This window comes from Meriones unguiculatus, chromosome 4 (assembly GCF_030254825.1).
Source record: "Meriones unguiculatus strain TT.TT164.6M chromosome 4, Bangor_MerUng_6.1, whole genome shotgun sequence".
Taxonomy (NCBI): Eukaryota; Metazoa; Chordata; class Mammalia; order Rodentia; family Muridae; genus Meriones; species Meriones unguiculatus.
Window position 1 is genome coordinate 67,408,341 of NC_083352.1, and position 27,942 is coordinate 67,436,282.

Consider the following 27,942-nt stretch of genomic DNA (forward strand, 5'->3'; position numbering starts at 1 on the left):
TCAGTATGACTGTTGTCCACAATGGAGAAGCAGCTGTACATTCTTTAGATACTGTCTCTGATGTCAGAGGTAACTCACTGAGGGTCATGGAGAAGAGGTCATATGCCCAGCTAAAAGCTTCCTTCCTGTATCTATCACCCTGAGCATGGGCCTGTTGAATCATAGCTCCCAAACATATCAACCATGCCACATTCTCACAGCGTCTGATGAAGCTGATGTGGCTGTGCACAGAATTGGCACAGTTCCCGGATTCATCTCTAGCATTCCACCTTCATTATTTCACTAGTCCAGACAGAATCTACAGCTTCTAGAAGAGTGCCATCTTCTGTATTATACCACACTGTTTAATCTCCAACAATATACATATAATAATTAAAAGCGGTAGTTATAATTCTCCAAGCACATGAGGCTTAATTAAGGTGCAGGAGCCTCAGCCTTCAAAAGTCTGAATTAAAACAAGACACCCAATTAACAGACCACTGATTATCTGCAAAAGATAAAAGCAAAAGATAGCAAAAGGATTCACTCACCATCATACCTCCTTCAAAATTAAAAATAGTTGCATCCCATAATTTCTATGTGAAAAATAACTTGCAAGAAATGAGTAAAGAAAGCAAATATGTGGGCATACTCATCATTTTTCCACAGCACCAGTGCCTTTGGTTTTCTTAGATGGGCTAGCTTGACCTTCTCACTCAGCCTTCTCATGCTAGCAAGTTCTAAAAATATTTTCTTGTTGAAGAAAACATTTCAGCATTCCCTGCCAAAGTACCCTATATCCTGCCTTCCTTTGTAAGTAACTTCCCACAGTCCCCAAATGCCCAGTTTCCTTTCCTCCTTCACCATACATTCCCTCAGCACCTCATAAAGCAGTTGCCATTGAAGTATGTGCTTCAATATCTGCTGATGATTTATGGTTGAAATTGCAGTTAAAAAACGCGGCTGTTGGTATCAGACAGAACTGAATTCAAATCATAGTTAATTAGTTACCAGATTTTTTGACTTCCATAAACAGTTTGGCTTCTCCCTATGAGAAAACATGCTGATTGCTACCTCAGGAATTATTCCAAAAACAGACCTCATCATTGGCACAAGGCCTGTCCAGCATGAACATGTATGTTCTTAACTATACCACAGTTATCATTCCAGGAGTCTTTGGGTCTGACTGCCAAGAGATGACAGTGGTTTTATCAGAAGGAAACAATATCTTTGAGTCCACTCTAGGTACAAGGATAGACCTCTTGGAGTGAGTCTAAGTGTTCCTGGTTAGATAAGTCCTCCGCCATTGTATAGCCTTGTGTCTGTTCATCAAGAAAAAAAAGTTGTTTTTTTTTTTTTTTTTTTTTTTTGGTGGGGAAGAATAGACCATTACATGGACCTCATGAATAAAGACTAATGTATATTTTTTTTTCTTTTTACTTTTTCCCAAACAGGGTTTTTCTGTGTATCGTTGGCTGTCCTGGACTCTTTGTAGACCAGGCTGGGCTTGATCGCCTAGAGATCCACCTGCTTCTGTCTCCCTGAGTGCTGGGATTATAGGCGTGCACCACCAACTAATGTGCTTTCTAAGATCATGGTGGTGAAAACCAGAAGTACCCAAAAGATCCATTCCATTTTACAACAGAGTCAAGACTTCTCAAGTGTAGGAACCCCACCAGCCCCACATGGGAGTTGGCAGAAATGTAGTCTTGGCCTCACTCCATGCTCATGACTGAGAATATCTGGCAGTAGCCTATGTCTCACCAAAGCCCTATGCTGGCCTCCAACATTTGAAAATGTGCTTCTCAGATAGTCTTTAAACCCCGAGAATCCATGAATTACCATACTGCTCTGGGGCATCCTGACACACCCTGGATGATGTCTGTGGCTGTGTATTTACATACTACTTGGCCTGACTTGGATGTTCAGGACATGATAACCTCAGACTGGAGATGTGGCTTTATGGCTGGTACCATGGCATCAATGGGATTAGTTTCATTAGAATTACTCCTCCCTGTGATTCCACTTATTTCGACATGACTTACTAGCTGATTGTCCTTTTGAGTGTAAATTATCATAATTAATAAGAACTGCCTTCATCCTATTTTTCTGTTTTTGTTGGGTAAGAAATAGAGAAAAGAACATTCAAGACTTCTTTGAAAAATCAGGCAGATTTAGAATAATTATCTTGTTTGTTTATGTTTATGTATTTAGTTGTGTTCTATTTTCTATATTGCAAGAGCTATAAGACTAGGGGCCTAGTGAGGACATTTCCTGGCACAGAATGAGCATTTTGGTTGCCATATTTATTGGTTGAGTGCCATATTAGAAGACTCTGGTGTGTTTCTATATGACAAGTGGTATGAAATTCTTTTTCTTTTTTTCAGCCCTTTTTGGGGGAAATTAAAACTGGAAAAATGAAGCCTTGTGATGTAGGACTCCACAGTGTCAATCTAAGCACCTTTCTTGTCTTAACTTCTAGATGTGACATTTCTTCTTTACAGCTGATCTTACCTGCTCTTTTCTCAAACAACTATAAGATTATCTTGCAAGGGATTAGTGAAGAAATCATGGAATTCAAATTTAAATTTGGCTTTCTTCTCTCTCTCATAGAGGAAGCCTGCAGAAAGCACAGGTGTGCATTCGTGATCCTCCCAAACATAAAGCCTTTTTAGAAACTGTAAGGGGTAATGTTCTTTTCTTTTGATTTTCCCCCTCATTTGCCTTTGAGTATTTATTTTAAAATCATGACTACCCTAAGAGAAAAGTGTATCAAGAATAAAATTAGAAAAGCCAAAATAAATGAATGAACTTACAAAAATAAAAATAATAAGAAGAAATGCAAATAGCCAGAGAACAAGAATGACTATTCAACGCCTTTAGCAATCAAGGAATTTCAGATTAAAATAATGTTTTGAATATTAGTTTGGAAAAAAGACAATCTGAGAAGAAAAGACATAATTGCCCTAAGTGTAAATTGTTCCTCCCTGGACCAATGTGGCAAAATTAATCAGCCTTAAAATTATAGCTGGGTCTAGTGGCTCAGATCCCTAACCTCAGCACTTGAGAGGTAGCAGCAGGCAATCTCTGTGAGTTCCAGGCTAGCCAGGAATACACAGTGAGACCTTGTTTCAACAGAACAAAACAAAGTAAGAAACAAAAAAACTTATTTCCGGAAATATGCTTTTTTAAAATGTCTTTTGTTTTAATGCTAGCTGTTGAACCCAAGTTCTCCTAGCCCTTGCTCTACCAGCAAGCTATACTTCTGCCCCTGAGAATTTACTTTAATAAAATATAATTAAATTTAAATGAAATTTAGCTGTAAAAAGAAGTGAAACACTGGGGTAGAGCAGCAGACTGTCAGCTGTCAGCTGAGTGACCAATAAGAATAAAGCCATGACACATGGTCTGATACAATCGTATAATTTTACAGAAGGTTTTACATATGGAAGACACCAGAGATGAGCCAAGCAAAACAATATAGCAATGAAAAAGATGTTTATTAATCACTGTATAAAAATATCTACATGTTTAAAGAAAAGGAGCTAGATGAGAGATAAGAGCACATAGATAAAGTTTAAAGGCAGTTAATTCCTAGGAACATACCACAGAGGGCCTCTGAAAGCCTCTGCCCTTCAGACTATCAAAGCAGATGCTGAGCCTGATGGGCAACTGTTGGGCAGAGTGAACGGAATTTTAGGTAAGAACTGGGAAATAGTAAGAGCTGGAGAGGACAGGGTCTCCACAAGGAGAGCAACAGAACAAGAAAATTTGAACATAGGGAACTTCCCAGTGACTCATACTCCAACCAAGGACTATTCATGGAGATAACCTAGAACCCCTGCACAGATGTAGCCCAGGGCAGTTCAGAGTCCAATTGGGTTACATAGTAATGTGAAGAGGGACTGCCTCTGACATAATCTGATTGGCCTGCTCTTTGATCACCTCCCTCTGGGGGGGGTGCAGCCTTACCAGGCCACAGTACAGGACAATACAGCCACTTTTGATGTGAACTGACAGAGTAAGAACAGAAAGGAGAGGAGAACCTCCCCTATTAGTGGACTTGGGGAGTGGCATGCAAGCAGAGGGAGGAGGGAGGGTGGGATTGGGATGGGAGGAGGGAGGGGCTTATAGGGGGATGCAGAATGAATAAAGTGTAATTGATGAAAAATTTAAGAAAAAAAGGGAAAAAAATAATTTAAGAACCTTAAATGACTTTCAAAATTGGAGGAAAACATGGAGTTAGTCAATTGGCATGGAGCACGTCTCGCCCCTGGGGGCAATGGTCGCCTGAACCTACTCAGACCTCGGACACCACCACTGCTAGTTCTAGAACTGACGCAGGATGTTCCAACGAGGGGTTAAGGCTTCTCATAATATTTCCTATAAGCCCACACCTGTTTGTCTATATCCCCCATTTTTATGCATTATTAGCCAGATAGAGCCAAGTAATTGTGGTAATGATACTTGCTTTTTTTTAAACCCCAATGCTAGTAAAGTTAGGTATGCCCTGGTTACTCGCATGCCTCACTGGGTACCTGTGCCCATTGATGCCCCTCGCGCTATGACTCTCTTCAGACAGAAAAGGGATCTTGGAACTACAGCCACCATTGTTACTACCATCTCATTGACGGCTGTTGGAGCTACCACCAGGGCATTAGCCATGAGTCATACTGGGCAGACTGCTCAGACCCTGAATAATCATTTAGCCAATGTAGCTCATGCCTTAGTTGTACATAAAGGAATTAATGCTCAACTAAAAGGAAGCTTGATGGTGTTCAATCAGAGGATTGACCTCTTGCAGGAGCAAATTGATACCCTATGGCAAATCGCTCAACCTGGCTGTCAATGAAAGTATGCTGGACTTTGTGTCACTAGCATACAACATGAGAATTTTTCCTGCGCTGCAAATCTGTCTAAACAATTGTCGAGCTATATTTTAGGTAATTGGACTGGAGAATTCGATACTACGATGGAGCAGCTGAGAGTGGCCATTGTCACAGTAAATTCTACCGGAGTGGACGCAGGACTAGCCACAGGATTATCAACATGGATTGCTGCAGCCATGAATCATCTGAAGGAATGGGCGGGCATGGGAGTGTTAGCAGGCCTTCTGGTGTTGGTCTCCTTGGTTTGCCTGTGGTATATATGCAAGATTAGAGTCTCACAACAGTGTGATGCAGCCATGATCATTCAGGCCTTTACAGCCATTGAAGCAAGGCATTCTCCCCAAGCATGGTTGGATACCATAAAAAGCTAAAATGATACGCTCAGGATGCGAGGCTAAGCACTGCACTCAGGGTCAGCTGCTTTGGACCCAGAGAAGAGCATGTCTGATTGCATGCGGGTTGATGCCCCAGGTCCCGCCTCTGAGAAAAAGGTATCGGACGGGTCCGATGCTCTTTGGGTGGATGACACCTAAATGAACATCTGTACAAAGTCCCAATTTATTTCTAATATCAGAGATCAGACCTCTACTCTTGCCTGATGCATCTAAAACAAAAAGGGGGAACTGTAGAGAGCTGCAGAATGCTATGCCTTAAAGATGGAGCTGGTTTCCGCCTTCCACCTTCCCGATGGTGAGTGCTCTCTGTCAGGAACAACTCCACATTTGGCTAAGGCCGAGGATCTGGCTTGCTTCCATGTATGTGGACCTATCTGCATTGCCCCCGTGGCACGCCTGGGTTGGCTACCCAGAGGCTATTTAAGCTGTGGGCTGGCTTTCCCCGGGGTCCGAGGATTGTTCAATGTTCCTGAATAAACTGCATTGAAAAAAAAATATATATATATATATAAAAAAAAAAAAAGGCAGTTAATTGTGGGTTAGTAGACTGTGGTTGTCCTTAATTTTTTTTTTATTTATTCATGGTCTCTGACTTTCCTATGTTGAATATACATACTTTTATGCTAAAAGTTTATGTGCTTTGTTTAAAATATAAAGGTTTGGAGTTGGATATGACAGCTCAAACCTGTAATCTCAGCATTCAGGACAAGTTTAACCAGCTTGGGTTATACTTGTGGAACTGTGTCTCAAGGCACAGAGAAACAAAACAATGCCAAAAAAGAAAAGAAACATCTTGCTTTGAGGTTTCTCAAAGACCACTGGAGTGAGTGAAAAGGAAATAAGTTAGCACTCTCCACAAGAAGATTCTAGGCTGGCTAGGTGCATGTGGGCAGATATTTGCATGTAGGGTAGATGAAATGAAGACACAGCATTCAGCAAACTGCTCTGAACCCCTCAGGGATCATAGAAAGCAGAGGTGATCCGAGAAAGAGGGGGAAATAGAATTCAGACTGAGGCTAGACCAGCCAGCCTATCCCAGGGAGTCTGGAGAGCATGAGGTGGGTTTTCCTGCACCATTCCGCTCCCAGCAATAAAGAATCTTCCTGCAGTGCTGAGGTACCAGTTTCATCATTGGAGATAAGCAAATTGGGCTTTTCTGTGTAGCCCAACATGCCCATAACAGTACACAGCACCCATGCTGATCTCTATTGACTCCATGGGGAGTCTAATGGGATGACAGGGAATAGCTACATACCATAAGGGAATAGATACCTACTCTATAAGGGAGTCACTACATACTGTATGAGGGAATAGACACATACTATAAGGGAATAGATAACATATTGTGTAAGGAGTGACCATAGGACAGAGCCCAAAGTGGTCAGGTGATGACAGCCAAGTGAGATTAACGCAACGCTCTGGAGTACTAAGATAAGTTTTAGAAATGTCCTTCTTTGGCATGGGGGTGCCTCAGTGTAGTGTGTGCTTAGTGTGTGTTTGATCTCTATCAAAATCACTGCTCATGGAAAGCCTTCACTCTACTGCAGTTCCTTTAGTGACATCACCTGACTGGCAGAATATTTTGCTTCTAAAAATTGTCCCTGTGTGTGTATTGGGGGAGCGGGGGATGGCTGTCAAAAAAGTGGGAAGTAGGAAGGTGAACAGAAAAAAAAGACCTAATAATCAAATCAGATAAAGACATGGTTCACATAGATTTACTCTTAATAAAAAGACGTGAGTAAATTTTTTTTCAGCCGTAGAATTCTGTAAGCAGAAATATGTAGCTTGTCACACTGCAAAATAGGCAAATCCAAAACTTTACCATTGACAAATAATGTGTCATCGAGGGACTCTTACTTTAGTGTACAAGCATGTGTGCGTGCATGGGTGCATATGTATGTGTGTGGCGTGTGAGTGTTTTGAGCCAGGGTCTCATGTACTGGCCAAGGCTGGTCTATGTTACAAGGATGACCCGGAACTCTAGATCCTCTTGTCTTTACCTCCCAAGTGCAGGGATTAGAGGCCTGTGCCTCTCCTCCTGGCTACCACCCTGCTAAGCCCTTTTTCTCTTTCACTGTCATAGCTGACTACAAGGAGAGCTTCAACACCATTGGAAACATTGAAGAGATCGCGTACAATGCTGTTTCCTTCACCTGGGATGTGAATGAAGAGGCAAAGGTTAGTGAAACCTACCATGGCTCTTAATGAATGAAGACTCTTGTTCAAAACCCTGTGTAGTGTTTTCCTAGAAACTTGAGTCAAAAAGAAGAAAACGAGCATGGTACCTTTCTTATTTTATTTATTTATTTAGTTATTTGTTTATCTATCATCTGTGTATCTATCTATGTATCTGTATGTATGTATGTATCTGTCTGTCTATTTTGGTTTTTAAAGACTGAGTTTCTCTGTGTAACAGCCTTGGTTCTCCTGGAACTCTCTTTGTAGACCAGGCCAGCCTTGAATTCACAAAGATTCAACTGCCTCTTCCTCCCAAGCACTGGGGCCCTGCTATATTCCCTTTTAGAGGATTCATGCCTTTGTCCTTTTGTTGTGGGGTGTGAGCTTCTGCTCTGAAAAAAATGTGATGAGCTGCCATGTTGCCCCTCCTCAGTTCTTCAGGCCACATGTTCCAGTCTAGAACTTGCATCTAACACTTGGAGTCTCGTAAGCCCCCGGCTTCTCTATGCCACCATCAGGAAGCTTGTATCTTCACTGTAGCGACATACAGCTTCAGTAGGTGAAGGAGCAGAGCTCCAGAAGTAGGGCTTCCAATCACCTTCACCACGATGACTTTGAAACACTTCTTTGTTGACTGACCCTCTTCTGTTTCTTTGGGTGTAAGTGTAGCTGAGACATGCAGGGGTAAGTAATGTCTCTGACAAACAGGCATCAAGGACAAATGCCTGCCCTACCTTGGTTTGGATAAGGAAGTGTTTCCACAGATAGCCCTGTTTGCTCTCTAGCCACAGGTCTGTTTTGAAGGCCCCAAAGCTCATTCTGGGTCTCAGTGTCTTATTCTTCAGCCTCATTTTGCACTTAAAGGATGTTTCAGATAAAACCTAAGCTTGTTTTCTGCTTCAGTTGTGTACCTGTGTACCGGCTGGTGAGTGTTAGAAGACTTTGTCTTTCATCTCAGGAGGAGGTCAATGTAAACAAGGCTGTCAATGCTTCATTGTCCTCAGCGGGAAGGCTGGGTGAGAGAGGAAACTGGCTGGGAGTTTGCAAGCAGGCTTTCCAGAAGAAAATGAATTGCTCAGTGTCTCATTCCGCTCATGTATAAAACAATGTAGGTGAAACTGGCTTTAGGCCCAAGAAAGCTGACCCAAATGGGTATTCAGTGACAAGTCAGCCGTGCAGCCTGGAGAATGTTCCAGAGAAGGGAACAGGCCCTACTACAAGATGCTTCACACAGAACTTCAGGCAAAATGTGTCTCTGGCATGCCTGCACACACCATGTGCTCTTGGCTGCCTGAGACCTCTCCAACTCTCTCCCTACTCCTGAGACTGTCACAGCTTACTGAGGTTGTCTGCGCCATTCCACGGCTCCTGCCGCCTATCTTTCTTTAGCCTGTGCTGGCCCCTGCTCTTTATGTTTCTCTTTGAGGCTAGACTATTGCACAAAAGGGGTTTGTGTTAGGGCACAGTACTGGGATGTGCTAGAATCTCTGGCAGTCAAAACAAATGTCTCTACAGGCATCTTACTAGGCTTTGGGGGATATCGATCCAGCAAGGGATCCAGTAACCAATCAGCAGTGTGACCAGGGGGAGGCCATATCCACTTCATGGTTACTGAGAAGAAAAATGGGATTTTGCCACAGAAGATGTCCTAGAGTGTTAAAGCTAGCTCTAAACATGCACCACAGTCCTCTCCGTATTTTCAGTATTACAGTCTGCTGTAATGGATGGTAGAGACAAGTGAGTTAAGGGCTGTTTCAGTAGGGACCTTTGAAAGAGAAGTGGACATCCCAAGAGACAGGCTCCATGGAAGCTGATGGAATAGTTGATTTGGGGCTACACTAGCTGATCTTGCAGCCAGTTCATTCTACACCACTCTTGCCATATACAAGTGCTCACTTTATGTATGCATGGATGGATACATGTATGTCTGTGTGCATGAGTGTGCACATGTGTGCCTGTCTGTATGTGAGTTTGCACATATGTGCACAGGTATACTTCTAGGCACACATACTGGTTTTCTGTAGACATTGGCAAATGGTCTTGGACAATATTTTATGATACTTCCTGCAGTAGTATGTTTGTTTTATTTCCTTAATACCTATTTTTAGTGAATGTCTTTTGTTTTAAGTGATAAGTAAGCTTTTTAATGTTACAAATGGTTATTACTGATTTTATAGTAAGTAGACTGCAAAAGAAACACTAGGATAGCAGTTGTGGGAAAGACTGTCAGCTAAACAGGGAGGGTTTGGTGATATCATACAGAAAATGTTTTCTTTTCGGGGGTTGCTGTTACGTTTATACCCAACAGATATTTGCAGGCTTCAGGAGGGGGTCTCAGCAGCTCAGTCTATATCACAGGATGTTTGGGATTTTTTTTTTTGGTGGCCAGAAAACACAGACCTATGGTCCACAAAGCACATGTGTTAATATTGTGCATTTATGAATTATTCTAAATTTTAACATTTTCACCCATGTTTAAAAATAAAGAGTTTTTAGTTTGTTTGTAACATTTTTTTTGGAGATAGGGTCTCCCTGTGCTACCTTCTGGGGTGTGGGATTATAGGCCTAAACTATAATACCAGGCTTCATCATTATCATCATTATCACTATTGTTGTTGTTATCATTATTATTATTGTTATTATTATTATTATTATTATTAGATGCAGGTTTTTTAATTATTTTGATAATTAAGAATTCTAGAGGCACTGGGCCTAAGTTTGCAAGGTTGTAAGTGGCTTTCATGATGAGTGACATTATCCTAGTGCTACTCTGTTCTGGAACTTTCTCTGCCCAGCCCTGGGTATACATTTGAATTTTTACGCACTATGGCATCCACCCGAGGTTCAGGTCTTTGCTAGCTACCACTGTTGGGAGGTAGCAACACAATGAGATTTAAAATGTTTCTCATGTGTATGTGCCAAGTACTTTACCCACTGGGCCTTCTCCTTAGCCCCTCTTCTAATGTTGTGTTTATTGTTTGTGTGTGCGCACACTCCTGTGTGGTCCTTAAAATTGACCCCAGGACTTCCCATGTGCTAGGCAAGTGCTCTGCTTCTGAGGACCTTACGCAGCCCTGCCTCTTAGCCCTGCATCTATCTTTCCTCTGGAGCAAGCAGGAGAAAGGAGAGGACACCAACACTGAGTTATTTAGCTTCCTTTAGTAATGAACAACATTTGGCCAGGAATGTGCTCAAGTTCTGTGGTGGTCCCAGGCTCTGGCCATGGTCCCAAGCTGGCTGCCTGCTTCAGGCCTAGTGGCTGCAAGGTTCCACCTCTCAGAGCCGGTTTTTCCAGTTGTACCACAGTGGCTTTCTATTAGGTGACTCAAGCAGGCTAAACAGTCTTGGACAGGACCTGTTCCCCTCGGGGTCTTTGCAGTCTGGAGGACCATGCACTGTGCATTGTCTCAGGTTCTTGGTGTGTAGATGGTGGAGTTCTGAGTGTCCCCACTGTCCCCACAGGTGGGCATGGGTCCTGGCCAGTGCAGCAGAAGGCACCTGCAGTGCAGCTGTAGTGTACAGCTGTGGCCTAGACCTGGCACCACAGTTTCCAGCATTTGTGTTTATTTTTTCTGGGGACAGGGGTGGTTTTTAAGCCAAGCTGTGTGGCCCAGACTGGCTCAGAACTCACAACAATCCTCCTGTCTCAGCCTTACAAATGCTGGTATTACAGGCATTGCCAGCTTCCAGCATCTCATGTCCCCTTCCTCAGTTTTATTTGCCGAGCTGTGGAATGGTGGGGAGTCAGGGTAAACACTCCACAGATGCCTGAGGTCCCACCCAGAGGGTTATGATGGGACAGCTTCTGAGCCTTACTTTCTCACATGACTCTCACCTGCAGGGCATTCCGATTTTAAGTTTCTCTTTAAAGTCAAACACTGGTACTAGAAAGCAGGTTTGCCAAGCACAAATCTCCAAGATGGTGATTTTTCACACAAGACTGTTGAGTCATTCAAGAGTAGTGAGCTTGGAGTACTGGTTCAGAGCATCTCTGCGACGGTGACATCACCCACACGGTGCAGCCCTAACTGCAGCTCTTTCTCAGGTTTCCAGGGAGAGTTCAAATGCCCCATGCCTCTTCAGTGTTGCTCTCTCTTCCATAGTGATTCCAAGGTTAACCTAGTCCCTGAGTGCTAGGATGTCTGTCATGGAGACCATACAGGAGACCAGCGTGAGCATTAGAATGCTGCAGAATTCCTTGCACTCTTTGCCTTGTTACCATATTAGGAGACCAGCACACTACACCCTTTGTTTTGTGTTTGCGCCTTCCTACTCTAGCAAATGCTAGGATGAGGGAGGTCACCCTCTCCCCAGTCTTTAAAAAAATCCCTCTGCAGCCAATATTTTGGAAGAATCTTAATTCAGTAAAAAATATTTCTCAATAGGGATTGAGCATAGCAAAAGTCCTCCCTCTTGATTAGTTTCTTTAGGTGTACAGATTTTAGTAGGTTTATCCTATATTATATGTCTATATGAGTGCAATCCCTATCCAGAAAGGCAAAGAGGATGAACATCAGAAGAAGGAGAAAAGAGACCTCTGAAAGGCTCTGCCCTGTACACTATCAAAGCAGATACTGAGACTTATTGCCAACCTTTGGGCAGAGTGCAGGGAATCTTATGAAGGAAGTGGGAGACAGTAAGATCTGGAGAGGACAGGAGCTCCACAAGGAGAGCAACAGAACCAAAAAATCTGAGCACAGAGGTCTTTCCTGAGACATACTCCAACCAAGGACCATGCATGGAGATTACCTAAGACCCCTACACAGATAATAGCCCATGGCAGTTCAGTGTCCAAGTGGAGTTCCATAGTAATAGGAACAGGGACTGTCTCTGACATGAACTGATTGGCCTGCTCTTTGATCATCTCCTCCTGAGTGGGGAGCAGCCTTACCAGGCCACAGAAGAAGACAATGCAGTCACTCCTGATGAGACCTAATAGAATAGGATCAGAAGGAAGGAAAAGAAGACCTCCCCTAAGAGTGGACTTGGGGAGGGGCATGCATGCAGAGGGGGGAGGAAGGGAGGGATTAGGACAGAAGGAGGGAGGGAACCACAGGGGGGATACAAAATAAATAAAGTGTAATTAATAAAGAATTAAAAAATATTTCTCCTTCACCACCACTAAAGACGAGTCTATTACATCTTTCTTTAGAAAAATTTTTGTTTACTGTCTATTATTATTATTAATGTGTCTCTCTGTGTGAGCCTGGGTGAACAGGAGTGAGGACATGCATGTAGAGCTCAGAGGACACTTTCCCAGAGTTGTATCTCTCTTTGTACCTTGCTCTGAGTCAGGGTCTCTTGTCTCTGTCACCCTCCACAGTCCAGGCAGGAGGACATAAACTTCCTGTCTCTGCGTCCCATCTCTCAGGAGGACTGTGGGATTACAGACACTCCAGCATCCCTAACTCCCTATCTAGGTTGTGGGAACAGGTCTCAGATTGCCAAGCTTGTGTGGCAAGTACTTTTGCCCACTAAGACATCTTGTTGGCCTTTCTTTTGACAAGTCTTAAAGAAAAACCTGCCAGGCTGTGGTGGTACATGCCTTTAATCCCAGTACTGGGGAGGTAGAGGCAGACCGATATATTTATGAGTTTGAGGACAGAGCTAGTTCCAGGAGAGCCAGGGCTAAATGGTGAAACCCCATCTTGAAACAAACAAACAAAAGCAACCTAAAATAATTCAGTAATATTAAGCTGGCATAGTAGGGTATTCTTTGCTGCCTTTGGATTTAGCATCTCTGCCTGTCAGGGTAGAACAAGGCTTCCTGTTTGATGCTGTCTGTCCTGTTTGCCTGAATACCTTCCACTAGCTGCAATTAAGGACTTGATGTGTCCCATTCATCACTTTATTATTAGATTACCAGTGAATGTTCTTCCAGTCTCAGGAAGAGAGTTTCAGAAACATGTCTGTATCAACAGATGTTTAGGATGCAACTGGATGTACAGGGCTAAGAGATGTCATGGAGGACATTTCTTTGCATCTCAACTTCCAATTTGCATCCCAGTCCTGCAAGATTAGGTAGATGGAAGGGCAGATGCTACCCTCAGGCTCCTGTCCTACCCATCCTCATGGAAGCAAATCATCCATTACAATGAGACCAAAAAAAAAAGTGCTATAATTTTCCTTTTCCAATAATTGCAGAGTGCAACTTACATGGGCCCAGGAGGGAAGATGGGCATCAGCTTCGCCTCCTCAGCAAAGCAGATTAAATGACTCTTCCTGCTTGGCCACAGGCCCCATGTTTAACATCCTCAGCCCCACAGCAGCTGGCCCCCAGAAAAGCTGGTGTGCTGTTTTAACACTTCAGAGCCCAGAGCTTTCCTTATCCTTATGCCCTGGAGCATTACTTGTTTGTATCATAAAAACCATTGTTAATCCCATCACTCAGGAGGCAGAGGCCAGGTGGATCTCTGTGGTTTGAGTCCAGCCTGGTCCACATAGTGAGTTTCAGGATAGCCAGGACTACACAGAGAAACCCTGTCTTGAAAAACCAAAAAGAACTACCACCACCAACAATAACAAAACCCCAAACCATTGACCAGAATGGACGTAGCTACTACTTCAGATATTTTGCTCTCTTCAGCTGAGTGCTTGTATGTGTGTAGACTAACTTGACATCAACAATCTCTGCTGAATGTGTGTGTACGTGCCCACTCACACATGCGTGCTCTGAATAGCCTAACATTAGCGGGTCTTTCTACTCTGTACACACTAAAGAGCAGCATTTCCCAAGACTGCAGTTCTGAGGTATTTAACTGGGTTCTTTCTACCTTTACACATTTATTCTCTATCTACTCACCTCTCTAGCTCTTTCTCTGGTATCCTGAAATTTATTTTCACATTTATGGGCTTGTGTTTTTCTTTTATACTTTTTTCCTGTCATGAATAGTAGAGACTTTTTGTTCTTTTCCTTTTGTTCAAAACCATGCAAGAGGCCCAGCATGTAACACACAAACAAAACTAAGATGGAGATTATTTTCAGAGAAGATGAAGGTATGTGCAACTTAAGCAATCAAATAAGCAAACACACTGCAAGTTGTTCTGACCTTCACACACACCCCACAGGAGAGAGAGGAGGAGGAGGAATGGAGAGAGAGAGAGGATTTAGAATAAAAAGTTGTCTGTAAGCTTGTACCTGTAGAAACCCATCAGGTGATTGTGGCCATGGCGTGCTGACATTTCCCCTGAGCCCTGCTTCCTTACTAGTCTACTTCTAATTAATGTTAAGTATCTGAGTTTGCTCTAATATTTAAAAGATGTCATCTAAACCTGAGGCTGTTTTTTGAGGAGTGGTTGTTGAGATGGCTGGCTGATGACAACTGAAGATAAGAGGTCTTCATCCATCTGTAAATCTGTCTCTGAGGAAGACAAAAGCCAATGGGAAGCAGTGCCTAGCAGCACCTGTACTATAGGGCAAGTAGGCAGAGTCAGTGTGTAGATCTGAGGACCTGTGTCCTGTAGAGCAACTTCCCTTGTCTCTCCTCCTGTGTGTTGGTTTCTTCCTTCAGGTGCTCCTCTCTCAAGGTGCAGCTAGTGGTGAGCAAGCCCCGCCCAGTCCCTGCATGTGAGCCAGGAATGGACAGTACAGTCCCTCTGAGTTTAAGAGACAGCTTGTTAACAGAGCAGGTCTGTGATGGCAGTGACATTTCACTACAAGAAAGCAGTGAATTGGGGAGAACAGAATTTTTTAATCTTGTACAACTTTATAGTTACTTTAGGTGAGTGAGATTATGCTAATTAAAAGCTATCCTTAAACTCAGTACCTATCATGTCTCAGGTTTGCTATTTCTTTTCTTCCTCCTCCTCTTTCACTTTTTCATTTTAATTTTTATTTGGGTGTGTGTGTTTGTATGCATTTCCCATAGAGGCCAAAAGAGGCTGTCAGATTCCCCTTGAACTGGAGTTATAGGCAGTTGTAAACTTCCAAACATGGGTGCTAGGAACCAAGTTTGGATCCTCTGGAAGAGCACTGAATGCACTTACTTGCTGAATCATTTTTCCAGCCTCATCTAGCTGTCTCTTTTCCAGTATTTCTTTTTTCATCTGAGATGTCTAACAGGTGCTGTTGTTGAGTCAAGCTTTCATGTAGCAGAGGCTGGCTGTGATCTCTTGATAATCCTGCCACCATTGCCCAGTGCTGGAATTACAGGCTTGTGCAATCACACCCTGCTTTATTGGTGCTCTGTGTCAAGTACAGCGCTCTTAGAAAGCTAAACTTCTGGGTCTGGAGATGACTTAGTGGTTAAGAGCACTAGTCTTGTAGAGGACCCAAGTTCTATTTCCAGCACTCACATGGTGGCTCACAACCATCTGTGACTCCAGCTTTGAAGGGTCTGATGCTTCTAAACTCATAGAGCCTGGGCCATGCAAATGGTATACATACATACATACACACACACACCACATACACACACCACGCACACACACGCAAAACACTTCTGTTCATAGAATAAAATGCATAAATCTGAAAAGTAATTTACAAAAATCTAAATTTGGTAGTCATGGTGTACCTTCCTAGGGCATGCTTCTAAATGGACTCTCCCTTGAACTCTTCCTTGAACTCCTGGACACCAGAGGAGGGGACAAGATGTGCAAACATTGGTTTTTAGAATGCACAGAGAGAGCAAATGGACTGCCTAAAGGATGCCATAGTTCTGGGTGAGCAAGGTTCATAACTTTGCTGGTTCCCTACCCCACAGCATCAACAGGAAGTTGATGCCTTTTCTTAGGGAGCTTCTACGGCAGTTAAAAGATAAAGCCGTTTGTGCAGAAGTTACCATTCACTTAGACTAAGTTAGTATTTTGCTTAACTTAGGCCGATTTTAAGCAGGTTATCTGATAGAGAATATTATAGGGCATCCCATGGTCTCAAAAGTAAAGAGAGCACTGGGAGAGGCTCCTGGGAGAGGTCTCAGAAGGATTGAGTTACACACAGCCGAGCAGGGCAAATGGCGTTTTTATGTGTTTGCTGGGGCGTGGTGTGGGCAGAGGGAGCTTTAAAAGGGAAAGACAAACATTTGCTGGAGTCTGTGGTATTGAACTTAAACAAAGCCTTGCCTTTGTTCCTCTTTTATAAGGTAAGGGCTGACAGGAAAACTGGAGCTAATGCTTGTAAACAAGGAGTAATCTTTGGATGGCATCTCACCGAAGATATCAGTTGATCTTTTGTTAGTGTGGAGCAGCCATGGTCTCTGCCCTGCATTCTACTTACGGCTCTGAACTTCACAGCTATAAGCTATTGTGTTGTGCAGAGAATTGGATTACACACTTGGATTTCATGACATAATGGTGTGTGCCTGTGTGCACAATGACTAATATTTGTTCAGCAATTACTATATATCAGGCACCCTGCTAGGCCTTTATACGTATTATCCAATTATTCGTGTTTCTAAGCAGGTGACAGCTTTCATCTGAGGAGTGAGTTGAAGTTAGTAGCTTACCTCAGTAACACAGCAAATGCACAACAGAGCCAAGCAAGTCTAGGCTGAGCACAGTCCTTCCATAGTGCTGGTCTATGTTGGGAGGACTGTGAAGGGACATCTCCACTCTCACGGCCAGGGAGACAAGGGTGTATTTGAGGCAGCAGATGAGATACCAGTTTTGAGAGATGGGATTCCTGGCCAGGCACAGGTCCTGCTCTCAGAGAAGCTAAGACAGGCCTGGAACTAAGGTGAACTTCCAAGACTCTTGCCTCCACCTCCCAGCACTGGTATCACAGGCAGGAACCACTGAGGCATGGCTTTTTCTTCTCCACTTTCAGCTGGAGAAAACAACTTAAGCAGCAAATTTATGTTCCTGTGTACAGTTGTATACAAAAACCACACAGACATTCACAGTGGCATTGGTTATAAACTAAAAGCTGGAAACAGCCTAATTGGGGGGGGGGATTTCTCATTCTATATGTAAGCATTTTTAAAGAAACACAGCTATCAGATTTCATCATTATGTGGGAAAAGTGAGAATTGGGAATATGTGTTCTCTTCTGCCCTTTGCAGAATAGGACAGAACTCACATTTGCATAGTACACTGAGGTACTTGACTGGGGAGCAAGGGTGGGAGAGTGTTTGCAGTTTTGCTTTTGGTGCCTTTTGAGTTTTGTATTGGATTAGAGCATTACAAAGTTTTTATATCTGGGGATGTGGCTAAGTTGCTAGGCTGCTCACCTAGTATGTGCAAAGCCCAGGTTTTGATCACCAGCCACACACATACCAGGAATATATGAGGCCCTATCCAGAGAGGGTGTGATAGAGAGAAAGAGAGGACAAGAAAGCAAAACCACCAAAAAGTTGACTGAATTTACACTTAAATTCCCACAACAGGGAGCTTGTCAATGTGTGAAGCAGTCACTGTTAGGCAGTGTCCAAGGCCCTCCTCATCCTAGTATGCTGCTGTGTAAGATCCAATGGGGTGGCAGAGCTGAACAGTGAAAATTGGAGATGAATGGACTCTCTGGCCTAGACATCCCTCCTGCTAAGTTCTGTGGAGAAGTAGACTTAATCATTTTTTTTTTTGGTGAGACAGGGTTTCTCTGTGTTGTTCTGGCTGTCTTGGAACTCACTATTTAGACTGGGATGTCCTTGAACTAAAAATCCCACCTTCCTCTGCGTCCCAGTGCTGGGATTAAAGGCATGCACCACCAGTCAGCCAATTTGATATTTTAAAAATAAATTTACCTTGATTTAATGTTTGTTTAATCATTGAGGCTTATAAACTGGAGTCATCTGAGGTTGGCTTTACAAACTCCCTGAGGAAAAATCTGGCCAGGATAGGGTAGTGTCCCCCTGAAAGAGCAGGGTTGGGGACCCCTGTGGTGCAGTATAGCTACCTGAGCAGTGCACAGGGGTGGCCTGCTTGACTGCTCTGGCTCTGAGGAAGAACAGTTACAAAGATGAGCATCATGGAGGTTGGCTGTGGGCTGTGTGGTGGGTGGCGAGGTTGGAGAAGCTCCTTACTTTTGCTTGTATGGCTCCTTTCCGGTTGAAAAGTATGGCCTCATTTAAATACCATAGCACCAAAGTGGGGATTATTAGAGCTTCTCAAAAGACAGGGTCTGCAAGAAGGAGGGCTGGCTGAAGGAGCTTCCTTCTGCTCCTTCCTTCCTTCCTTCCTTCCTTCCTTCCTTCCTTCCTTCCTTCCTTCCCTCCCTCCCTCCCTCTCCCCTTCTCTTTCTTTCTTTTTTTCATTCTTTCATTCTCTCTCTCTGTTTTTGTTCAAGACTTTCACCCTGCTCTCAGCTGTAGAGAAAGCTGGCATCTTCTAACCCCCTCACTTCAGGTGACCCCACTTACCACTTGCATTGGAGGCTGTAGCCGAAGCCTCTGGCTCCCTGGGGAGCCCTGTGCCCTTTCACTACCAGCCTGCCTGGCCCAGGTTCGTCTTACATTTTTAATGTTTCTCTCACCTACTCTGGAAGGGTGTGAACCCTGCCACTCCGGAGCCCCACTGCTTTTCTCAGGTCTCACTGGGCCTCTTACTGGGTACTGTGGCCCACACCTACTTGTCCCACTTGACGCATGACACACGGGCCCCAGGGCAGCTTCGACGCTGATTCCAGGGATCTCCACATCCCGCAGCCTTTGTTCTCACCCCTGATTCCTACAGGAAGCCTTCCCAGTTAAGCTCTTTACTTCTTTGCAAGTTCTCATACCAAGTATGGTTTGTATTGTTCAACTAATTATGCTTGTTCCACAACACTGACTAGAACTGGGCATGAGCCTCTGTGCTTCTCATCTGTAGCCCTTCCAAGGGTGTGAGCATGTGTGGATAGGGAGGTGGTTAGCTGGACGGACAGACAGACAATCATGCTGAGTATGTTGTTGGTCTTATCGTAGCTATACTGCTACCTCAGTCACTAGGTAGGTAAATGGGCACGCAGACACGCTGTCAGGTAGCTTCAGAGGGTATATCCGGTCAGCAGTGACCCACTGTGTTGTCTTGACAACTTCAGCTACTCTGTCAGTCTCAGCTTCTAGGTACTATTATGAAAGCACGATTGTGCATAAAGGAAAAATGCATATTTGGAAAAAAATTATGTTTCTTAACTCATTGAGTAAATACTTGATGAGGAACCTGATGAGGAACTTGATGAGGAATACTTGATGAGGAGCCTGGCAGAATGAAGCTGACCTGAGACAGAGAAATGGCCTTTTGGGCTTTTGCCCTCATGGAACAGGTAACTAAACACATTAAATTCAAATACTATTCAGTGTATGAAGAAAACAGAAAAGAGAAATGCAGTCAAGTATGCCTCTGGATGGGAAGGAGAGAAAAGTAACTCTGGCTTGTGTGTCTGAAGAGTTAGTATTGAACTGAAGTCTCAAAGGGGGCGGGGTAGTCATCCAGTCGTCCAGTGTGGATCTGCAGAGACAGCAGACCGAAGTGCCCTGAAATGGACCAGATTTGACGTGCTTGGAAAACAACAACAAAAAACACACTGGTGTGGAAAAACAGAAAAACCATGGCAGGGTAGAATGTGAGAGCAACTCAAATGTTCATCTGTGTGTATTCAGACGCACTTGTAGCATGTGTAAAAAATAAATACATTGTAAGAATGAAAGATAAAACAAAAAAAAGAAATACAGTAATCATATCTACAAGTGCTGTATAATCTGAGGCTTCAGGAAATCCTGAACAAAACAGCAAAGGGGCCTGAGAGCAGGTGTGGGGGCTGGTCTTGCCTTGCTATCCTCACCTCTGAGCACACTGCCAGCACAGGAGGATGCTTGTCACTGCTGGGTGAGTCACAGCGTGAAGTGAGCGATAGCTCACATTTTATTATGTTCTTGCTTGGCTAGAGTTTACTCTTACTTTTTTTGCCTGTTTCATTTGTCATTCCATCTGCACTCATGTGGAAGAAAAATGACAAAATGTAAGGAAGCTATCTAAAGGTCTTTAATAAGAACCAAGAACTAATCCCAGCACCTGGGAGGCAGAGGCAGAGGCAGAGGCAGAGGCAGAGGCAGGGGCAGGGGCAGGGGCAGGGGCAGGGGCAGGGGCAGGGGCAGGGGCAGGGGCAGGGGCAGGGGCAGGGGCAGGGGCAGGGGCAGGGGCAGGGGCAGGGGCAGGGGCAGGGGCAGGGGCAGGGGCAGGGGCAGGAGGATCTCTGAGTTCAGGACAGCTAGAGCCACATAGTGAGATCCTGTCTAAGGAAGAAGAAGGGGAGAGAAGAAGGAGGAGGGGTGGGAGGAGGAGAGAGGGAGAAAGGGAAAGAAGGAGGGGGAGGAGAGGGAGGAAGAAGAAAAAAGAGGAGAGAAATTGGCACCAACACACTTACTTATTTATATAATATTTATGAAGGGAGAATGGGTTCTAGTGTTAAACTTATTTCTTGGTGCACACCCTACCTGTGATTATTGCAATAAACCTGTGTGATTCTTTAGATGAGTTCTTTAGGATCCTGAGTATTAGGAAATACATTAATATATAAATAGCCTTTAGCCAGAAAGATAGTACAAGTACAAAATTCAATTTGTATGAAGTCAAATAAATCCATGACACTGAATCATGGTTGTGAGGATTTAGTTTTAAATCTTAAATTGCTTTCTAAATTAAATCAATTAAAGATAGGGTTGACTGTTTCTATTGGAAAGCCCAAGAAACAGTGGAAATTAACAATGAGATCATGGGTTGGCTCTGAAGCTCCCTGCTGTGTTCATTTTAATAAACTGTCTTATTTGCCTGGTGTGCAGCTGGGGTTGAGACCTCAGCAAAGTCACTTTTATGTTCGAAGCCACAAAAGGGGAATTGTCACTCACATGTAACAAGTGATTTTATTTTTAAAAAGTCACATGCTTTAGACTGCTTTTTCTGGGGAAGGTGTCTAAAAAATTATCTGCTTCACTCTGAACATGTGAGGAAATTGAAATGGTGTCTATTATTTGCCTGACTGCACAAGATTTAATTAGTCTTCCTGAAGAAGGAAAAGTGTGCTTCTAGAATTAGAGGAATCCACCTGAGTTTTGGGAAGGATGTAAGCAGAGGCTGCACAATTGTGTGTAACTCAGGGACAGGTCAGCTATGTACCGAGTCCATCTGCTCTTTGCATAGCCTGAGCTCCTGTTGAAGCTAGAAATAACTTTCTGTGCTTGACATTTAGATGAACATTCAGGGGGTGAAATCATGCTTTGTCCTCAGCTCTGCAACACATTTACGTTGGGTTCTTTGTAGGTCAACTTAGGGGAAAGTTGCTCTTGGGTTTGCCTACTACTGGTGGAGCTGTGGGACATGGTTGGGTTTGCAAAAAGAAGCAAATGCTTATCAGCTCCTCGGCCAAGTTTTCAGTTAATAGCCTTCTGTGCCGCCCCACTCCCACTTCCGTTAAAGTTCAACCATTTGGATTTTGAGTGTGGCACAGCCAGGCTGTGATTGATGCCATCAGACCCTGAAACTGCTTTCCAGGAGGTGGCCAGGAGAAGGAAGCGCTGCTGAGCCCAGCACAGCACCCTGCATGCTGGGCTGACCCGAGAGATGCCAGCACAGAAGGCAGGCTCCTGAGGTTTACCTTTTATGGGATCAGGCTGCCTTGAGTCTGAGCCACTCTGGGCCTTCTGTGGAGACCTTTCTCTTTTAAGAGCATTAAATCTAAATATCTCCCTGTTGAACTCTATTGGTTTTTAAGGACCTTGTGTACAGGGTGATTGACTTTTATGGCTCCTCCAAGGATGACTGAGTCTATTTATTGCCAGTGAGCATCCGTTATCTCATTGGCTCTAGATGACTAGGCTACTTAAGTGGTCCTTGTAAATAGTCATGATCTGTTGCTCTAGCTCTCTTAGGTCAGACTTGGAGATGACAGACCATAATTAGCTTTTATTCCTAGCTATCATTGACCCTCAGTGAATGACATGCAAATTAGCAAGCCAGTCATGTAGGAAATATCCACCAGAACATTGTCTTCTCTTCTACTAGGCAGACCTATAGATGGAGTCTGGAGTGATGGTGGATTACATCAGGGAGATCTTTGTGAAATACAGGGCCAGAATTAGGGACAACCACTAGTTCAGCAGAGTGAGCATTTTGTTTGCTGATACAAAACTGCATTCTGGCCTAGATCATCCCATTGGCAGCAATAGAACAAGTCAAGTGTGCCTAGAAAAGGACGCCTCCTTCCTGACCATCACATCAGTGGTCACGTTGCTACTGTAATCTTTTTTTTTTTCAATGCAGTTTATTCAGGAACATTGAACAATCCTCAGACCCCGGGGAAAGCCAGCCCACAGCTTAAATAGCCTCTGGGTAGCCAACCCAGGCGTGCCACGGGGGCAATGCAGATAGGTCCACATACATGGAAGCAAGCCAGATCCTCGGCCTTAGCCAAATGTGGAGTTGTTCCTGACAGAGAGCACTCACCATCGGGAAGGTGGAAGGCGGAAACCAGCTCCATCTTTAAGGCACAGCATTTCGCAGCTCTCTACAGTTCCCCCTTTTTGTTTTAGACGCATCAGGCAAGAGTAGAGGTCTGATCTCTGATAATAGAAATAAATTGGGACTTTGTACAGATGTTCATTTAGGTGTCATCCACCCAAAGAGCATCAGACCGTCCAATACCTTTTTCTCAGAGGCGGGACCTGGGGCATCAACCCGCATGCAATCAGACATGCCCTTCTCTGGGTCCAAAGCGGCTGACCCTGAGTGCAGTGCTTAGCCTCGCATCCTGAGCGTATCATTTTAGCTTTTTATGGTATCCAACCATGCTTGGGGAGAATGCCTTGCTTCAATGGCTGTAAAGGCCTGAATGATCATGGCTGCATCACACTGTTGTGAGACTCTAATCTTGCATATATACCACAGGCAAACCAAGGAGACCAACACCAGAAGGCCTGCTAACACTCCCATGCCCGCCCATTCCTTCAGATGATTCATGGCTGCAGCAATCCATGTTGATAATCCTGTGGCTAGTCCTGCGTCCACTCCGGTAGAATTTACTGTGACAATGGCCACTCTCAGCTGCTCCATCGTAGTATCGAATTCTCCAGTCCAATTACCTAAAATATAGCTCGACAATTGTTTAGACAGATTTGCAGCGCAGGAAAAATTCTCATGTTGTATGCTAGTGACACAAAGTCCAGCATACTTTCATTGACAGCCAGGTTGAGCGATTTGCCATAGGGTATCAATTTGCTCCTGCAAGAGGTCAATCCTCTGATTGAACACCATCAAGCTTCCTTTTAGTTGAGCATTAATTCCTTTATGTACAACTAAGGCATGAGCTACATTGGCTAAATGATTATTCAGGGTCTGAGCAGTCTGCCCAGTATGACTCATGGCTAATGCCCTGGTGGTAGCTCCAACAGCCGTCAATGAGATGGTAGTAACAATGGTGGCTGTAGTTCCAAGATCCCTTTTCTGTCTGAAGAGAGTCATAGCGCGAGGGGCATCAATGGGCACAGGTACCCAGTGAGGCATGCGAGTAACCAGGGCATACCTAACTTTACTAGCATTGGGGTTTAAAAAAAAGCAAGTATCATTACCACAATTACTTGGCTCTATCTGGCTAATAATGAATAAAAATGGGGGATATAGACAAACAGGTGTGGGCTTATAGGAAATATTATGAGAAGCCTTAACCCCTCGTTGGAACATCCTGCGTCAGTTCTAGAACTAGCAGTGGTGGTGTCCGAGGTCTGAGTAGGTTCAGGAGACCATTGCCCCCAGGGGCGAGACGTGTTCCATGCCAATTGACTAACTCCATGTTTTCCTCCAATTTTGAAAGTCATTTAAGGTTCTTAAATTACTTTTTTCCCTTTTTTCTTAAATTTTTCATCAATTACACTTTATTCATTCTGCATCCCCCCATAAGCCCCTCCCTCCTCCCATCCCAATCCCACCCTCCCTCCTCCCTCTGCTTGCATGCCACTCCCCAAGTCCACTAATAGGGGAGGTTCTCCTCTCCTTTCTGATCTTAGTCTGTCAGTTCACATCAAAAGTGGCTGTATTGTCCTCTACTGTGGCCTGGTAAGGCTGCTCCCCGCCCAGAGGGAGGTGATCAAAGAGCAGGCCAATCAGATTATGTCAGAGGCAGTCCCTCTTCACATTACTATGTAACCCAATTGGACTCTGAACTGCCCTGGGCTACATCTGTGGAGGGGTTCTAGGTTATCTCCATGAATAGTCCTTGGTTGGAGTATGAGTCTCTGGGAAGTTCCCTATGTTCTAATTTTCTTGTTCTGTTGCTCTCCTTGTGGAGACCCTGTCCTCTCCAGCTCTTATTATTTCCCAGTTCTTACCTAAAATTCCGTTCACTCTGCCCAACAGTTGCCCATCAGGCTCAGCATCTGCTTTGATAGTCTGAAGGGCAGAGGCTTTCAGAGGCCCTCTGTGGTAGGTTCCTAGGTTGTTTCCTGTTTTCTTCTTCTTCTGATGTCCATCCTCTTTGCCTTTCTGGATGGGGTTTGGACGTTTTAGTTAGGGTCCTCTCTCTTGCTTAGTTTCTTTAGAAACACAGGTTTTAGTGGGTTTGTCCTATGTTGTATGTCTATATGAGTGAGTATATACCATGTGTGTCTTTTTGCTTCTGAGACAACTCACTCAGGATGATCCTTTCCAGATCCCACCATTTACCTGCAAATTTCATGATTTCCTTATTTTTCATTGCTGAGTAATATTCCATTGTGTGGATGTACCACAATTTCTGCATCCATTCTTCAGTTGAGGGGCATCTGGGTTGTTTCCAGCTTCTGGCTATTACAAATAAAGCTGCTACAAACATGGTTGAGCAAATGTCCTTTTTGTGTACTTGAGCCTCTTTTGGATATATGCCCAGTAGTGGTATGGCTGGATCTTGAGGAAGCGCTATTCCTAGTTGTCTGAGAAAGCGCCAGATTGATTTCCAGAGTGGTTGTACAAGTTTACATTCCCACCAGCAGTGGAGAAGGGTTCCCCTTTCTCCACAACCTCTCCAGCATGTGTTGTCACTTGAGTTTTTGATCTTGGCCATTCTCATGGGTGTAAGGTGAAATCTCAGGGTTGTTTTGATTTGCATTTCCCTAATGGCTAATGAGGTTGAGCATTTCTTTAAGTGCTTCTCTGCCATTCGGTATTCCTCTACAGAGAATTCTCTGTTTAGCTCTGTTCCCCATTTTTTAAGTGGATTACTTGGTTTGCTGCTTTTCAGCTTCTTTAGTTCTTTATATATACTGGATATGAGTCCTCTGTCAGATAAAGGGTTGGTGAAGATTCTTTCCCAATCTGTAGGTGGTCGCTTTGTTTTGATGACGGTGTCCTTTGCTTTGCAGAAGCTTTTCAGTTTCATGAGGTCCCATTTATTGGTTGTTGCTCTTAGAGCCTGTGCTGTTGGTGTTCTGTTCAGGAAGTTTCCCCCTGTACCAATGAGTTCTAGGGTATTTCCCACTTTTTTTTCAAGCCGATTTAATGTGTCTGGTTTTATGTTGAGGTCTTTGATCCACTTGGACTTCAGTTTTGTGCAGGGTGACAAGTATGGATCTATTTTCATTTTTCTACATGTAGACATCCAGTTAGACCAGCACCATTTGTTGAAGATGCTATCTTTTTTCCATTGTATGGTTTTGGCGTCTTTGTCAAAGATCAGGTGTCCATAAGTGTGTGGGTTTATTTCTGGGTCCTCTGTTCGGTTCCATTGATCCACCATTCTGTTTCTATGCCAGTACCATGCAGTTTTTAAAACTGTTGCTCTATAGTACAACTTAAGATCAGGGATGGAGATACCTCCAGAAGATCTTTTATTGTAGAGGATTGTTTTAGCAATTCTGGGTTTCTTGTTATTCCATATGAAGTTGAGAATTTTCCTTTCCAGGTCTGTAAAGAATTGTGTTGGTAATTTGATGGGCATTGCATTGAATCTGTAGATTGCTTTTGGTAAGATGGCCATTTTTACTATGTTAATCCTACCAAGCCATGAGCATGGGAGATCTTTCCATCTTCTCATATCTTCTTCTAATTCTTTCTTCAGAGATTTGAAATTTTTTTCATACAAGTCTTTGACTTCCTTGGTTAGGGTTACTCCGAGGTACCTTATGTCATTTGTGGCTATTGTGAAGGGTGTTGTTTCCTTAATTTCTTTCTCAGCCCTTTTGTCTTTTGTATACAGGAGGGCTACTGATTTTTTTGAGTTAATTTTGTATCCTGCCACTTTGCTGAAGGTGTTTATCAGCTGTAGGAGTTCCCTGGTAGAGTTTTTGGGGTCACTCACGTATACTATCATATCATCTGCAAATAGTGATAATTTGACTTCTTCCTTTCCAATTTGTATCCCCTTGATCTCCTTCAACTGTCTTATTGCTCTAGCAAGGACTTCCAACACTATGTTGAAGAGATATGGAGAGAGTGGGCAGCCTTGTCTTGTCCGTGATTTCAGTGGGATTGCTTTAAGTTTCTCTCCATTCAGTTTGATGTTGGCTATAGGCTTGCTGTATATCACCTTTACTATGTTTAGATATGTGCCTTGTATCCCTGATCTCTCCAATACTTTGAACATGAATGGATGTTGGATTTTGTCAAAGGCTTTTTCAGCATCTAGGGAGATTATCATGTGGTTTTTTTTCTTTCAGTTTGTTAATATGGTGGATCACATTGATGGATTTCCGTATATTGAACCACCCCTGCATACCTGGGATGAAGCCTACTTGGTCATAGTGGATAATATCTTTGATGTGTTCTTGGATTCGGTTTGCAAGTATTTTATTAAGTATTTTTGCATCAATGTTCATAAGGGAGATTGGCCGGAAATTCTCTTTCTTTGTTGAGTCTTTGTGAGTTTTAGGTACCAAGGTGACTGTGGCTTCATAGAATGAATTTGGTAATATTCCTTCTGTTTCTATTTTGTGGAATAGTTTGAAGAGAATTGGTGTTAGCTCTTCTTTGAAGGTCTGGTAGAATTCTGCGCTGAAGCCATCTGGTCCTGGGCTTTTTTTGGGTGGGAGACTTTTGATGACCGCTTCTATTTCTTTGGGGGATATAGGTCTATTTAGTTGATTTACCTGGTCCTGGTTCAGCTTTGGTAAGTCAAATCGATCAAGAAAATTGTCCATTTCATTTAGATTTTCAAATTTTGTGGCATATAGACTTTTGAAGTAAGTCCTAATGATTGTTTGGATTTCCTCAGTGTCTGTAGTTATATCCCCCTTTTCATTTCTGATTTTGTTGATTTGGGTGGTGTCTCTCTGCCTTTTAGTTAGCCTGGCTAAGGGTTTGTCGATCTTGTTGATTTTCTCAAAGAACCAGCTCTTGGTTTCATTGATTCTTTGAATTGTTTTATTTGTTTCCAATTGATTGATTTCAGCCCTGAGTTTGATTATTTCCAGCCGTCTACTCCTTCTTGGTGTGTCTGCTTCTTCTTTTTCTAGGGTTTTTAAGTGAGCCATTAGGGTGCTTGAATGAGCTGTCTCGAATTTCTTTTTGAAGGCACTTAGTGCTATGAACTTTCCTCTTAGCACTGCTTTCATTGTGTCCCACAAGTTCGGGTATGTTGTGTCTTCATTTTCATTGATTTCTAGAAAGACTTTAATTTCTTTCTTTATTTC

At 43.5% G+C, this 27,942-nt stretch overlaps 1 protein-coding gene across 1 annotated transcript in view; it reads left to right on the forward strand.

The window, feature by feature from the left end:
- The first annotated feature begins 6,890 nt into the window (after window positions 1-6,890).
- LOC132653796 (grainyhead-like protein 2 homolog) overlaps window positions 6,891-27,942 on the forward strand; it is a 60,013-nt gene continuing 38,961 nt past the window's right edge. Inside the window, exons 1-2 of the mRNA XM_060383222.1 lie at window positions 6,891-6,912; window positions 7,272-7,441. Coding sequence (XP_060239205.1) covers window positions 6,891-6,912; window positions 7,272-7,441 — 192 coding nt within the window. The remainder of the gene's footprint in view (window positions 6,913-7,271; window positions 7,442-27,942) is intronic.